At 49.8% G+C, this 15,233-nt stretch overlaps 1 protein-coding gene across 1 annotated transcript in view; it reads right to left on the bottom strand.

The window, feature by feature from the left end:
- Nucleotides 1-15,233, bottom strand: part of Col22a1 (collagen type XXII alpha 1 chain) — a 266,961-nt gene that overhangs the window by 127,853 nt on the left and 123,875 nt on the right. The window contains exon 23 of the mRNA XM_012948295.2: nucleotides 10,343-10,396. Within this exon, the coding sequence (XP_012803749.2) occupies nucleotides 10,343-10,396 (54 nt within the window). The remainder of the gene's footprint in view (nucleotides 1-10,342; nucleotides 10,397-15,233) is intronic.

Raw genomic sequence — 15,233 nt, 5'->3', positions numbered from 1 at the left:
CTCTCAGCCATCAGTCGTGGGCCACAGCTGAAGTCAGTGTTTGTGTCACTTGAGGGAAATAGCACAGGTTTCAAGTGACAGTTTGACGTTTTCCTAAGTCTGAGGAGACCTCTCCCCCATACTCTCTGACTCCATGGAGAGAAGTGTGGCCAGCCCTTGACCCAGTCTAGAGCTGTGTACCATCTAGTTCATTTGTCCGCGTTGACACTTTTGGAGCCTGCCACAGCTGGGAATGTGGCAGCTATTGCTACAGAGAAGAAGTCAGAGCTCCTGTGTCCATGGAGCGTGAAGGAAGAAGGAAGAAAACTGTGGACAGGTACGTGTGCTAATACCTGCAACCCCACTGAGGAGGGTCCCCAGAGGAATGGGGGCAGGGATGAGGGAAAAGAGGATACCAACACACGATGTATACATACGAAATGTTCTTAATAATGATGGTAATATTAAAAATAAAAAGCTAAGTGTTCTCATAAGCATACAAATGAGCTCCAAGGAGGAGCCTGAAGGAGAAAGGCAAGAGACTCAGAGACGGCTCCCCAGCCCAGAAAACCTCACAGACAACAGCAGGTATGGAGCAGGTTCCTAAAAGCCAGTGAGGTGAAAAGCACTGTGCTTTGTACAACAGCCAACAACTCCATGGGGATGTTCACATGGCCAGTAGTTGGGATGGTAGAAGGAAGAGATAGGCTTTGCCTGGTTGTCTTGGGAGTAAATAAAGGGGAGGGCCTTAAGATACACATGTCAGTTGCAGGCATTTTTAGCAAAGCAGCTTCCATCTGGAGGGTATCAGGAGGAGACAGCTGCTGGATTACAAGTCAGGGCTGACTGTACCCCACCGCCCTGGGGTGCATGGAGAGGGTAAGGATTTCACGTCCCAAGCATTTTTAGGTTTTCAGTAACCCTGTGCAGTGGCCCCTTATCCTATTGGAAGTAGAACAGGGAAGCTGAAGATCCTTAGAGAGGTCAGTGTTCTGATGTCCATTCCTGCTTTTCATTCCAGCATTCTGAATTCCTCCAGGAGGGTTGAAATCTCCTTCTTAAGCCGGGTGTGTTGGCACACGACTTTAATCCCAGCACTCGGGAGGCAAACAGGATCACCATGAGTTCAAGGCCACCCTGAGACTACAGAGTGAATTCCAGGTCATCCTGGGCTACAGTGAGACCCTGCCTCAGAAAAGAAAAAAAAAAAAAAGAGAGAGAAAGGAAAAAAGAAAAATCTTCTTCTTCCCCCCTTCATTCCTGTCCCTCTCTGCCCACCCACATCACTTCTAGGAGTTGTAGAAGAGCTTCTCTCTCTCCTTCTCTTTCTCTCTCTCTCTCTCTCTCTCTCTCTCTCTCTCTCTCTCTCTCTCTCCCTCTCTCTCTCTCTCTCTCCCTCTCTCTCTGGACTCTCTCATCTTTCTCAATCTCAGCTGTCTCCAATCTCCTACAATGGCCTCCAGCTGCCCAGGAGCAAGTGATCCTCCCTCGCTACACGAGTAAGGTGACAAGAACTGCTCACCTGACTCTCAGACCCAGAAAAGCCAAACCTTCTTGTTCCCTCTGCATCTAGCAGAGAGAGTCACCCAGGGTATTTCATAGAACAGCCACTCAGAAAATGTTAGGAGACACTTTAGAAGTCACCTTATCAAGAGCTCAGCTAGAAGTGATTGTCATGCGGAGTGTGACCGCACACAGGCACTAGAGGGCGGTAAACACTAAAGGATGGCGGGGTTGCTGTTCCCCCTTTCTCCCTCTGGAGGGCGCATGTGAGCCAAACACAGGCGTCGGACCCCAAAAGGAAAGGACTTAACAGGTGTCTCTTGCAGTTAGTTTTCTCTTGTAGATCTGGTGAGACTGGGGCAGTATCTGCCCTCTTCTGAGACATTTTCTCCGAAACACAATAACCGAGAGGTCAGGGAGTGCTGAGGGTGCCTGGGCAGAGACCAGCCCTGTCCTTGCGGAGGTGAGGAAGGCTGGGGAGGGGCAGTACGGGTGGCTGCCAGCCTCAGACCACCGTCCATTTGGCTGCACTTCACCCACATGCTGTGCTAAGTCAGCTCCCTCCATTCGCCTCTGCAAAGTAAGTGCCTTGCCGGAAGCAGGGAGCAGGGCACAGGCCCACCTGTTCTGAAGGTTCAGGCCAGGCCACTGTCACTCCGGTGACCCCTCCCACCTCACCCACCCCCAGGGCCTTACAACTCCTTCCACGGGACACGCCAGGCTTTCCTAGACACACGGAATCCGCTGTTTGCAATGAGGATGTTTCCTTCTTAACTTTTGTTCCTGTCCGTGCCAATGTCCACAGAATGTCCTGTCTTTCAAAATGGTACTTAGGAAGCGGGGGCTTGTTACTGTTCTCTTTCTGTCCCTCTTCCTCGCTCTTTCTGGCAAATGCCCTTGCCCTGTGACTGTCTGTGGTGGTCATTCTTCCAGCAAGGGAGCATTGAGGGCCCTTCGGGGGTCATTTAGCGGAAATAAAGCCTTCAGTGGTTGACAGAGAAGGAAGCCAAGGCTGGACTTCAGGTCACAAAGTCACCCTCACGAGGAGGAAGATGGCTCCTGAAAGTACCATCACCTGGGTCAGTGGTCACAGACACACATAGGCTTCCAGCTCTCGCGCAGCGTCCTGGGTGGGGTAGCCACCTCCCTCCACAGCCTCTCCATCCGGGCCTTGCTCGAGGTGTGGCGCTGCGCCCAGCATAGCCGAGAGCAAAGCCAGCAGGTGGGGAAGGCTACAAAAACGCAGCAGGAGGAGGCGGAGCTGCTGCTCATCCAGCTGCATCCCGCACTGGAGGTGCCCTCTCCTCGTGCTGCAGAGGAGGAAGAGGAACTTGGAGGGAAACTACCTGAGGATCTTCAGGGGTGGCACTGGGACAAAGTGACCCACCCCACAAATCCTGTACCCCAGCAAGAGTTGACCCCCTTGAGGTCACAGGTCTTCCCCCTCTCTTAGAGCCCCATTCAGCCTTTGAAGGAAGACTGAGGGCTTTAAATACAGGTTTGAGAGCTCGGGGTTCAGCACCCTGTAATAAACAGCACAGCACCTGGTTCCCTGCTATGCACACCGAAGGGGCTCACCAAGTGTCTGCTGGCTGGGCGCAGTAAGCACAGAGCCAGGAGAAGAGCTTATAGTCAACCCCATCAACTGGAGTCAGCATACGGAGGGAAGAGGATGCCAGAGCGCTGGAAGCAGCATGTCTGGACACTGCTCCCAAGAGACAGCTCAAAAGGGAGGACAACCTGCCTCCAGCCTCCTTTCCGATTGCCAGCAAGCACCTTACAGGTCCAGGTGGGAAAGAGGGGTGGTTATGGAAAGCAGTGGTCAGGAGCTGGCTTCAGCCGTGGGACTAGCTCTGAGAGCCTGAGCTGTCTCCTAATAGCATTGTGAGGTCCAGAGATCGCAGCAGCTCGACAGTGAGCAGCTGACTTGCCTCTGGAGTTCCTATTTGGCCTGACTTTAACAGGTACCTTATGTGGTGGCACAGCCTTGGCTTTTTTCTGATTCAGCTCCTGGACATGCATGGGAAGGCCCAGCAAGAGACAGTGGCCTGGGGAGACCTGCATTGCCCAGTCCGTCGGTCCATAGGCGAGAACAGCCACTGCCTTGCCAGGAAAGGGAAACATGGTGCTCTGAAGTTCCTGCCAAGTGGTCAGCATTCCAGGAGGTCTTTCCTACAGTGCTTTGCCACTGTTCATCTCCCTGCCCACATACAGCCCCACACCGGGATCTTGGGGAGCTGCAATGAACCTCGCTCTCAGTGAAACAAATAGATTCCCTGCTGGCTACCCCCAGCCCTTGGGACGAGTCCCCGGCATTACCAAGGGTCTGCTGCCTGGCGGACTTGTACTCCTCACGTGTATATGGGAAGGCAATGTGATGGAGCCCTAGGAAAAGCGGCTCAGGGCCCAGCAGCACTAACACCAGCCACAGTCACCCACGTTTAAATACCATTTTAGTCTCTGTTGTGCCCACCCCAGCACAGGCACTGATGAGACTCTCCAAAGTGGCTACTGAATCAAGAGAAATGGTGACAACAGCATCAGAGCTAGGGAAACTGAGTCACAGAGCAGGAAATGAGAAGGCATGCCCCCATGCTGAGAGAGCCAAGGAGCAAACTGTGCAGTGGGCTGAGATCACACACATGGGGAGGAGCTGGAAGGCGACCTATGGAAGGAACGTGGCTGTTTCCTGAGATGACTCGAGTGCCCTCACTCCTGGAGATCCAGTGTGGTAGGGATGAAGCTCCTTTCTTCAGCCAACATATTTTGGGTACTGCTGAGCCCTCTAGGATCTCAGAGTGGCCATCTCTCCTACCAGAAGACATAGTAATCAATGTATGCACGTGACCTCTCAGGGAAAAGTACTGAAGGCAGGTTACATCAAGAACAGCTGTGTAACTCAAGGCAGGGCATTTGGTTTCTGAAAACGCATGTCAGGTTCAACATTTCCTTTGCAGAGTTCTTTTGTAGAGAATCTGTGGGTCCCAGCATAGGGTGGAGTTGGGGAGATACTACAACTAACTGGAGAGTGACAAGAAAATGCCATAAAGTGACAGACATTGGGCAGAAGCAGGGTGGGGAAATCAGGGCAACATGTGAGGAAGAGGTTAAATGTGGCCTTGAAGAGATAAGTGTGCCTGAGCAAGTAGGAGTGGCAGGAAAGAGAGAGGGCTCTGCAAGCAGATGGAACAGGTGAGCCAAGGCCCAGTGATCTGATTATGGGGACACAGAGAGGGACAAGGGGCTTATCTGGGGTAAGAAACGGGCTTTGTGTTTGAGGGAACACAAGAAGTAAAGGCCCCTTAAAAAAGTAATGCAAGCCGGGCGCGGTGGCACACGCCTTTAATCCCAGCACTTGGGAGGCAGAAGTAGGAGGATCGCCATGAGTTCGAGGCCACCCTGAGACTACAGAGTTAATTCCAGGTCAGCCTGGACCAGAGTGAGACCCTACCTCGAAAAACCAAAAAAAAAAAAAAAAAGTAATGCAAAGGCTGGAGAGATGGCTTAGTGGGTAAGCACATGCCTGTGAAGCCCAAGGACCCTGGTTCAAGGTGCTTTATACACCAGGACCCACATTAGCCAGATGTACAAAAGGGCGCACACATCTGGAGTTTGTTTTCAGTGGCTGGAGGCCCTGGTGTGCCCATTCTCTCTCTCTCTCTCTCCCTCTTTCTCTCTCTCCCTGCCTCTTTCTCTCTGCCATTCTCAAATAAATAAATAAATATTTTAAAAAGTAATGTAAGAAGACCTAAGCAGAAGAGGACAGATTTTTTTTCCCCTTCTTGTCATCCACTAATGAGAAGAGACCCTAAAAGTAGAGAGATCAGGAATAAAATACAAAAGTTGGCAAGAAAGCACATGCTGGGCGGGAGTATGAGGAATACAGAGGAAGGCTGGCCCAGAGAGAGGGTTTGGTGATGAGCTAGGGACTTAACTGTCCTGGGACTACCCTAGTACTCCAGGTACTAAGTGGAATAAGGATGGTATAGTGGAAGATGCAAGTTTGGGTGTGGCACAGCAAATGGTGGGTTCAGTTCTGACATGTGTTAAAGAGCCTGCAAAGGGACAGAGGGAGGGAAAGCAAGGAGTGGTAGGGTAAAAGGGTGGAGAGAAGAAGGGAGAGGGTATACGGTGCAGTGGAGGGCAAAGGACTATAGATAGGGTGCTGGCTCATCCACTGGTTGGATGGGCTCTACCTGTAAGACCTCAGCATTTTCTAGATAAGAGGATCAAGGCTGTGGTGGTTTGAATGTGGACTGTTCCCCATGGCCTTCCCTGCTTGTGCTTAAGTCTCTCATTCAGTCCCCAGCTAGTGGAGCCATGGGGAGGGAGAGCCTTCCTGGAGGAGACGTGTCACCGGGAGCTTCCCCGCTGGGTGTTTACCAGCCAGTTCCCTCTTGCTGCTCCCTCCCAGCTGCTGTGAGAAGACGAGACGTCCACTTTCTGCCATGACATGCCATGACGAAGCTTCCCCTCGAAACTGTGGGCCTGAAACAAACCTTTTCCTCCCATAAGCTGTTTCTCGTTGGGTGTCTTTTCCCAACAACACAAATGAACTGCAACAAGGTTTTAGCATGCTCTTTACTTTCCCAGGTGGAATGTCCCAAGGTCTCGAGCACTTTTCATGGTCTTGCAGGACCTTACAGTGAAGCTCTGTGACTACTAGGAAGGTCCCCCTTCCTGTCTTCCTGATGAGTACCTCGACTTCACACCCCCCCTTTTCCTGAAAGTCAAGTTGAACAACCCCCCAAATAGAACCACCATTTGAGACACCTAACCAATGGTTGTCCAAATAAAACCAGATGACAGACTGACTGACAGATTGTAAGAAAGCAACACTGGCCTTGTTTTCTTTGGATTCTCTATGGATGAGGAAGCCTTCTTCCTTTCTTCCCTACCAACAAAAGGCCTAAAATCCAAGCAGGCTCCACATTGCCTCTCGTTTAGGGCAAATGAAGGTTGCTTCAAGGAGAGAATAAGGCTAAAGGAAGTTGGAGACTGGGATGCAAGACCCACAGGGTCAGCAGCTTCCCACAAAACAAGAGAACTGGGCTGGAGAGATGGCTTAGTAGTTAAGGCATTTGCCTGCAAAGACAAAGGACCTCGGTTCGATTCCCCAGAACCCACATAAGCCAGATGCACAAGGAGGCACATGCATATGGAGTTCATTTACAGGGCTGGAGGCCCTGGCATGTCCTCTCTCTCTCTCTCTCAAATAAACAAATAAATAATAAAATATTTTAAAAAATAAAAAAATAGACAACTAACCCATCTTCTCCAGGCAAAGAGAACAGACGGGAGATGATCTGAAAGACTGCAGCTAGAACGCCTGCCTGGCACACACAAGACTCTGGGTTCAATCCCCAGCACTGCAGCCAAACAAAACGCCCAGGGCTTTCCTTTAGGACGGTGGCACGAGTCAGGTCCTGTAGGCACACTCACACTGCCCCAGTGGACTTGAGTACTGACTTCACCTCCTGGCCCTTCATCTCCCCAACTCAGCACAAGGATGTCAGAGCTGGAGTCAAGAACCCATGTGTGAACTCGCCCATGACATGTAGGGACTTCAAGAATGTAGCTTTCCCTTTTAATCATTAATAGAAATACCCAATCAATTAGTCAGATTGTTAATGAAAGTGACCAATTAGCCAATAGATCTAAATGCTAACAGCAAAATATGTGACTGTTTTCATTATCATGAATGAGAGCCACTAGGTGATGACACTACATATTAATTACCCAATCAGCCCAGTAATTATTAATGACTTAGCCCTGGATCCTTCTATGATGACTGAACAGCCATCTAATGTGATTAGCAGTTACAGTGATGATGCATAAATAGCCAATTAACCTAATTACCATTAATAAAGAAATAGCAAATAATTACTTTCTATCACAACTAGCTGCAACTGGAGTATACTGATGGAATTTATAGAATTGGGAGACGCACAAAGATTGTTTACATAAATTAGCACAGCAATCAAATTAATTCCCTGTGCAATTTAGACACACACTTTTCAGGAAATCTGTTTTTAATTTGTGTCAGTGTGATCAGCACCCATCTCTGAGAGTTTCAAGAGCCCCACAAGCACACAAGGCGCCCTCCTCTTATGCCAGTCACCTCCCCTGGGTGTGATTCCTCAGTCTCAGTGCCTTCATGTTGGACACAGAATCAAGCACCATTGCCTGTGCATAAATCCTGGTCAGACCCCCGCACTGATTTCCATTCTCCATAGGAGAGAAGAGTCCCACATAGCACAGCATGGCGGTATGCGCTGATTTCAAATATCTCCAATAGGTGAAATCTTTCCTCGTGAAAGCAAGGCACCAAGAGCACCTAACAGGATGTCAGCTGCATGAGGGCTACACTGTCCTGATACCAAAGATCTGCCTTGGCCCCGCCACCACAAGACTAATTCAACTCTGAACTCAATTGTTTTAGATTTTAAGCAAGAGGAAGCACCCTTCACTCACAGGTAGACACAAGGAAAGACGCCATTAAGCAAGGACACTAACGCGAGTGCCTGACAATCGCAGACACTAACCACAGGTGCCATCCCTTAGTTTCCCCTTCAGGAAGGTAATCATTGTGCAGGGACCCTCCTCAGGCTTCCCCAGATCCCCAGCCCCCATGCGAGAACTCACTCAATGCACTGGATTAGATTCTCTGTTAACTGTTTCTTTAATGCTTTGGGAACATACAGAGACACCCTTTCCCCAGCTCCAAGCTTGGCTAATTCCTAGAGGAAACCAGTTAGGTACCTGGGAGCAAGACTTTGCTATCCAAGTCTGCCAATCTCTAGTGCAGGCCCATAGCCCCAGCCTTCCATCGGGTTCCTCTGTCCCAAGTCACCCCAGGACCAGACCCAAGCCACTCAGAGGCCACCCTGTCACTCAGAGGCACTGAGCTGTTTCCTGCTGCCAGTCCTCAGCTTCAGCTGCCTGCCCCACCTTTCTGTTCCTTCCCCGGGCGCTGCAGTCAAGCCCGCCGCCCACGCCCTCCTCCCTCGCCCGGATCCTGGTCCGCTCCGGAGCTCTCCCACACACCCTGAAGGCACACCATGCGCCCCACCATGGGGACTTTGAGGAACCACCTTTCAGGGACTGTCACTCCTCATCTGATGGCTTCATCTACCTGGACACAAACAGAATCCAGGGTGCACAGTAATATGCTTCTTCCCATGTTTTATCCTGGTCCAGCCTGTGGGTCCTCAAGTGAAAGATTCTGGCTGCTTGGGTTTCACATGTCCAGAGAAGAATCTGCTATACAGCTGGTAGGTAACAAGAACAATCTGCATGACTGAATCAGTGTATAAAGGGGGAAATGAACACACGATGTTCAAGAGGAAACAGTGGCCAGACACAGAAGTGGCAGGACACACACACACACGCATGCGCGTGCGCGCACACACACACACACACACACACACACACACGTATCAAGAAGAGAGAGAGAGGCATGTCTTGAAGGTGGCTTTGTATCCAACAGCAGGAGCCTTTTACAGGACATCAGGTTACCACATGAAGTGCCTACCATAAACTCTCTTTCATTCTAAATGCCATGAGTGAATGAGAATGCAGTGTGCCTGGCGAGTCAGCCAGGGACCACGCAGTGCTGTGTACCTACAGTCTCTGGCTCAGTGTGTGGCACTCAGTAAAGACCTGCTGGATGAAATGACTCCAAAGTGAGGACACAAAGAAAGGACCATACTTTGCATACAGATCTGCAGTGGGAGAAATCCAGAGCTATAATAATTTGCATTAATGGTGATTTCTCTTTTACTTCCTTTAAATTGGGTCTTACTATGTTGCCCGGGCTAAACTTGAACTCATGAGCTCAAGTGATCTTCTTGTTTGCAGAAAAAGTGGGACTACAGGTGTACACACCACTAGGTAAAGCTTATGGCAAATACCTTGTCTCATCTTAATCTTTTATCTTACAGCCACTCTCCTCCCTCAGCCTCCCATGCTGGGATTACAGGCATAAACCACCACGCCTGGCTGTTCACACTCTTGTGACAAGTGAAATGGAAATTATCCCCAGAACTAATGAGAGCTGAGCAAAGAGCCAAGCCAGATGTGGTGCAGACCCCCAGCACCCAGGGGGCTGAGACAGGAGGGTCCACTGAATTTGAGGCCAGCCTGGCTACACAATGAATCCATATTTCAAAGAAAAGAACAGAGGAAAGAAAGCAAAGATTTAAAAGCTCACTAGCTGAGGCAGGTTTTCCTGCATCACCAGGGCAGGCCCTAAGAGTGATCAAATGGATCCTTCTTTAGATTATATGTCCTTGAGTCAGAGTCTCGCACTGTTGCTCAGGCTGGCCTGGAATTTACAATATCTAGCTCCACACCTGACCCGCTGGTGATGGCCACAAGCCCCGACAGACATCTGCAGGGAGACATGCACCCAGGAAACACTTTCAGCTGCTCTCAGGGTCCAGCTTTGCTGGGGGCTAGTTTGAAGGGTCCTGATAAATGATGGAACCTTGCATACAACCTCAGACCTCATCTCAACGTCTTTCCTTCCAGCCAGAACACCCTGTGGGATTAGGAATAGACCATCCACCATGATCCATAGCTTTAAACCTTCCACATTCATGGTAGCATTTTCATTATTGTTAATGGAAACTAGAGTGGTTTTTACATGTTATGATTGTAAGGTTTTATGACCATGCTTTTAGTGAACAAGGGTGTGTGTTTTACATTTCTGGTGGTACACATGTGTATTCCCAGCAGAAGAATTCATGGAACTATCTTTTCAGCATTTTGATGGTATCAGGATGCTGGTTGCAACCTGAGAACTACCCCATGTTCACTGACAGCATTACTGTGTAGAGGATTGGAAGGCTCTACTTACCTGTAGCCCCAGTGCTCCAGGGGTTCCTGGTGGGCCAATGTCACCTTTCTTCCCCTGAGTGCAAAAAAAGACAAAGTTAATAGCAAGCAGCCATTACCCAGAGCCTATGTGGAATATTTAACTCTGCAGGAGTCTCATCTCATTGACTCAAACCCTCTGCTTGTGGTCTCCCCAGGACCATCCTGCAGAACAGCACTGGACCTCAGCAAAAGGGGCTCAGGCCTTGGCATCAGGGAAGTTGGTTTTGGATCCCAGCTCTGTAAATCTAAGGTTGTAGGCAGCACATGGCTCAGAACTTTCCAAGGCACAGGAAGTTCAATGAGAACAGTTTCTGCTCTTACCCTCTGCACTTGGTGTCTGCCAATCTGCAAGGTGGTGCTGAATTTTTCCAGGAATATTTTGGGCACATGTCAGTATCATACACACACACACACACACACACACACACACACACACATACACACACACACATACACGGTCCTTCACTTTGTCATCATAAGTATTAGTCTTGGCTTTGGCATTTGGGGGGGTGTTTTACATGTGTGTGTTTGTGTGTGTGTGTGTGTGTGTGTGTGTGTGTGTGTAATGTGGTATTTGTGTGGAGTGGTACATACACATGCATGTCTCCTTGAAGCCCCCTATGTGCTCTGTTCCCCTGTGACAAAGTGAGGTGGCCATATTAGAAAATCCAGAAAGTCGGGTGTCCCACTCGGTCGTTCTGCTCTTTCTGGTTTGAGCCGGAGTCTCTAACTGATCCCAGGATTTGTTGTTTCCTCACTGGCTTCATCGATGCTTCTGTTTCCACAGGACAGGACTGCAGCTGTTAGCCATTCTCAGGTGCTGGCCGAGGGCCCATCTGTCCCCAGGGCTTTTGAAATTTTGAACTAGGGTGGTCTCAGGCCCCCTTAGACCCTCATCCTTGCACAGGAAGCACATTTAACCACTGAGCCATCTCTGCAGCCCTAGCCTTTTTTTAGCAAAACTTTGACTAGGCTGCATCTCTCTCTCTCTCTGCATCTCTCTCTCTCTCTCTCTCTCTCTCTCTCTCTCTCTGTGTGTGTGTGTGTGTGTGTATGTGTGTGTGCGTGCGTGTGTGTGTGATGTTTCCCATATTGCCATGAAGAGTCTTGTATTCCTCCCAAATTTCAGACTGGATACATTTAGGAAGCCCTTTGTCCCTACACATAAAGAAGGTCACTGAGGCCATTCCCACACTTCTGTGGGTAGAACCCATGCATTGGTACCTGGAGCCTGTGGTGTGATATTGGGAGACTTGCCCCCATTAGATCTCAGCATATATCCTTGAACAGGATGGGGTGTGTATGGACCCATTTAATTGACACAGTGAGGTTAGCAGGGCTCTCTGAATGACAGAAGGTAAGCTGTTTTGCCTTATTCACAGAAGTTTTCCTGGTTACATAAAAACACCAATTAAAAATAAAAATTCAGATCTCATATAAAACTCACATTTCTTAGGATATGTTTTGTGGAAACTCTATTCTTTGCTCTTTCCACATCTTCCTGTTTAATCTACTCAGCACGATGACCCTGTGTGGCACGTGTTCAGAGGCCCCAAAATAAGTGAAAGCTGAGGGCTGCTTCTTAACACAGCAGTAATGGAGCGGGGACCCATCCACTTGTGCACGATCCTGAACCACACTTATATTTACCATATCTCTAAACAGCTCTGCGTGTGTCTGCTGGCTGACAGGTATTCAAGAATGTCAGCTCTCGGGCTGGAGAGATGGCTTAGCGGTTAAGCGCTTGCCTGTGAAGCCTAAGGACCCCCGTTCGAGGCTCGGTTCCCCAGGTCCCACGTTAGCCAGATGCACAAGGGGGCGCACGCGTCTGGAGTTCGTTTGCAGAGGCTGGAAGCCCTGGCGCACCCATTCTCTCTCTTTCCCTCTATCTGTCTTTCTCTCTGTGTCTGTCACTCTCAAATAAATAAATAAATAAATAATTTTAAAAAAATTAAAAAAAAAGAATGTCAGCTCTCTCACTGAGTACACCTTACCCTCTGCTCTCTGCTCTTCCATGATTCCTGCTTGTCCCCACTACATGAACCACCACCTGACCCTTTGCTCTCTGTTCTATGACTTTTGCTTGTCCCCACTGTACCTGAACCCCCATCTGACTCTCATCTCTGCTCCTCCATGACCTCTACTTCAGCCCACTGTACCTGAACCCCCATCATGTACAAACACATCAGGCCTTGTCTCTCCATGGACTGGACCCAGCCCTGTCCCCCTGTCTCTTTGGTCCCTGTGCTCCTCCCTTGATTTCGCCCAGCCTTCCTTCCTCCTTCATTTCCTGTCCTCTTTCCGTATTTTTCCTTTTCTCTCCATCCAGACATCCTCCTTGCTGCTTCCTTTTCTTCTTCCTTTCCTTTCTTCTCTTCATCCTCCTCCTGTACCAAATGAGCACTTAGCACGTGCTGAGGTCTGTGACCTTTCCTGCCATCACCTCCCCATGGCAGGCCTCTCCCAAGAACGGTGGACCACGCACAGATGTGGGCTCACTCACCTCCCTGCCAGCAATAGCAGCCCTGCCTTCCACGGAAGCCCTGGCCACATGCCCTCAGGAGATGGCTTATCAGGGGCACACAGGCCTTAGGGGTGCACAGGAAAAGGTGGGTTAAACTCCCATCTCTGGAGTCACAAGAGCCACAACGTAATGACCCTGCTGTGCGTGAAGTGAGGGGCGCACGTGCACCTCTCTTCCCCGCTCTACTCGCTCTCCACGCCACGCGGTGACAGGGCCTGGCGCGCTGGTCTAGCGAAGCCACAGGCTCTCCCTACATAGATTGAGGGCTTCCAAAAGGGACAGAAATGAGCCTGGGCCACATCATTGTCATACACACCACCTGGGAGTGGTGTCAGGACACACTGGGCTGGTCGGCAGGGCCGGGTGAGACTCCCCAGAAGAGAGGTGTGCAGGTAATGATGGAAGGAAGATGAGCCTCTCTGGAGGACAAACTGGATTCTGAGAAGCTGAGAGGCAAGTGCTCAGGCACAGGTGAGAGTGTGACCAAGATGCATGGCTGAGGTGACGCAAAAAAAAAAAAAAAAAAAAAAAAAAAAAAGCCAACAGTGTGCTGGCTTAGCAGCGACAGCTCAACTAGAATTGAGCAGAGAAGGATGATTATGGATTAGGGAAGGCTGCTCAACTGACATTAGGGTTCAGCCCACTCCACCCGGCCCCACAGGGCCACCCCACCACCCACTGGCTCCTGAATAATGCAGTGGTCCCTGCAGAGGCACCCTACCTCACATTTGACCCACACATCTTTTCCCCTCTATGAAGCCATTATCATATTCTTACAGAATAAATCAGTTTCCGTCTCTGCCCAAATACTGCGAGGCTTCTCAGACAAAGTTCCGTGGTCCAAGCCTGCCTGCATCTCATTTGTGCTCCCTTCCTTCTCATTCCCAGGCACTGGCTCTTGCATGCAGGGATGGTGGCTTTCCCCATCTACCTTGAGCAAGCCCAAGAGCCGCAGCCTCAAGATCCTGGGTCAGCTTTTCCTCCTGCCTGCAGGGCTGCTTCCCCTGGGACCCATGGGCACCCTGGTCTTCATCCCATGTGCGCGCACTCCATCACCCACTCAGGTGAACGCCGCCCTGAGAGTCACACTGAAATGCTTCCCTCTGCCCACTGTGCCCCTGACCTTGCCGGGTCTTTGCTTATTTCACCACTAACACATGGAGGTTTGCACTTACTGCCTCTCTGCCCCCGCTGGGAGGCGGCCACTCATGTTTTGTCTGATGCTCTGCTGAAGGCCCAGAGCAGTCACTGATGCATAGTAGATACTCAGAGAAGAAAGGATAAACGCTCTGCCTGTGAGATAGGTGTGGTCCATAGCAAAGACCATGACAGTGGATAAGGGGCAAAGGCTTTCAGAGAGAAAGAAGTGGTGTGTGGACTTGCAGAGAGGGAGACCGACTCAAAGGCCTGGGTCCACAGTCCTCAGTCCCGGACACGCAGCATGTAAACCTGCGGGTGCAGTGAGATCTGGGCCAGAGTGAGTTTCTTAACACTTGTCAGGTAAAACTCAAAACCTTTAGAGGCAAACCAAGCCTTGGGGACACGGTTAGCTGCCATCTGCCCCTGCTTTGTGGAGTGCTAAGAAAAGGGCTTTTCAGAAAAAGCCAAGCACCTCCAGTGGCTCCTCAGGGAACAGAAAGCGGACCCACAACAGATCCATCTAGGTGGACGCTTCTCCCCCTGCCCCCATGTTGTCCATAGAGAAGCACGGGCTGTTTATAAGATGAATAAACCAATGAGCATTGGAATAAAGAATACCCACAAGATTGCAAAAGACAAAAGAAGCTCTGTCCAGGCACTTCACACCTCTCTAGAAGGCAGAGGCTCCTCATCATGTAAGAGATACACTGGAGCTATTTTACTGGAAGATGTCAGACACTGTGGTGTTAACCTTCAATTCTACAGTCCAGGGTTCACATTTCCATCCCTCGAGGGTCAGTCTAGATGGCTGCTTATCCCAGCCCGAACATCCCTTGGGACTTCTGGCCTCTGAGCCTATGTCCACACTGTTATCTCTGTAACATCACTTCTTTTACATTATCCAAACAGCATGACCCCAAAAAATGACAACAAATAATGGACAAAAACAGTGGGCACATTAGAGACACAGATTCCCTAACAGCACCCAAGAATTGAGTGGGCATAAAACTCCGAGTGGATCTTCACATTTGCCTCAGTAAAATCAGTGGAATTCTGTGTTCTTATCCCATTTTCTTTCCTGCTAGTTACAGTGAGGAAAGAATTCCAGATCTAAGAAAAATGGGGGAGTGTAAAATGTCTCCCATTGTGACATGTGTTTGTGATTAAGCCTCACTCTGATTAAGCCCAGCTGCTGTAGCCTTTGGAA

Source organism: Jaculus jaculus, chromosome 2 (assembly GCF_020740685.1).
Source record: "Jaculus jaculus isolate mJacJac1 chromosome 2, mJacJac1.mat.Y.cur, whole genome shotgun sequence".
In the NCBI taxonomy this organism is placed as follows: domain Eukaryota; kingdom Metazoa; phylum Chordata; class Mammalia; order Rodentia; family Dipodidae; genus Jaculus; species Jaculus jaculus.
The sequence above is the reverse complement of the archived record's forward strand: the minus strand, read 5'-3'. Positions and strand labels throughout refer to the sequence as shown.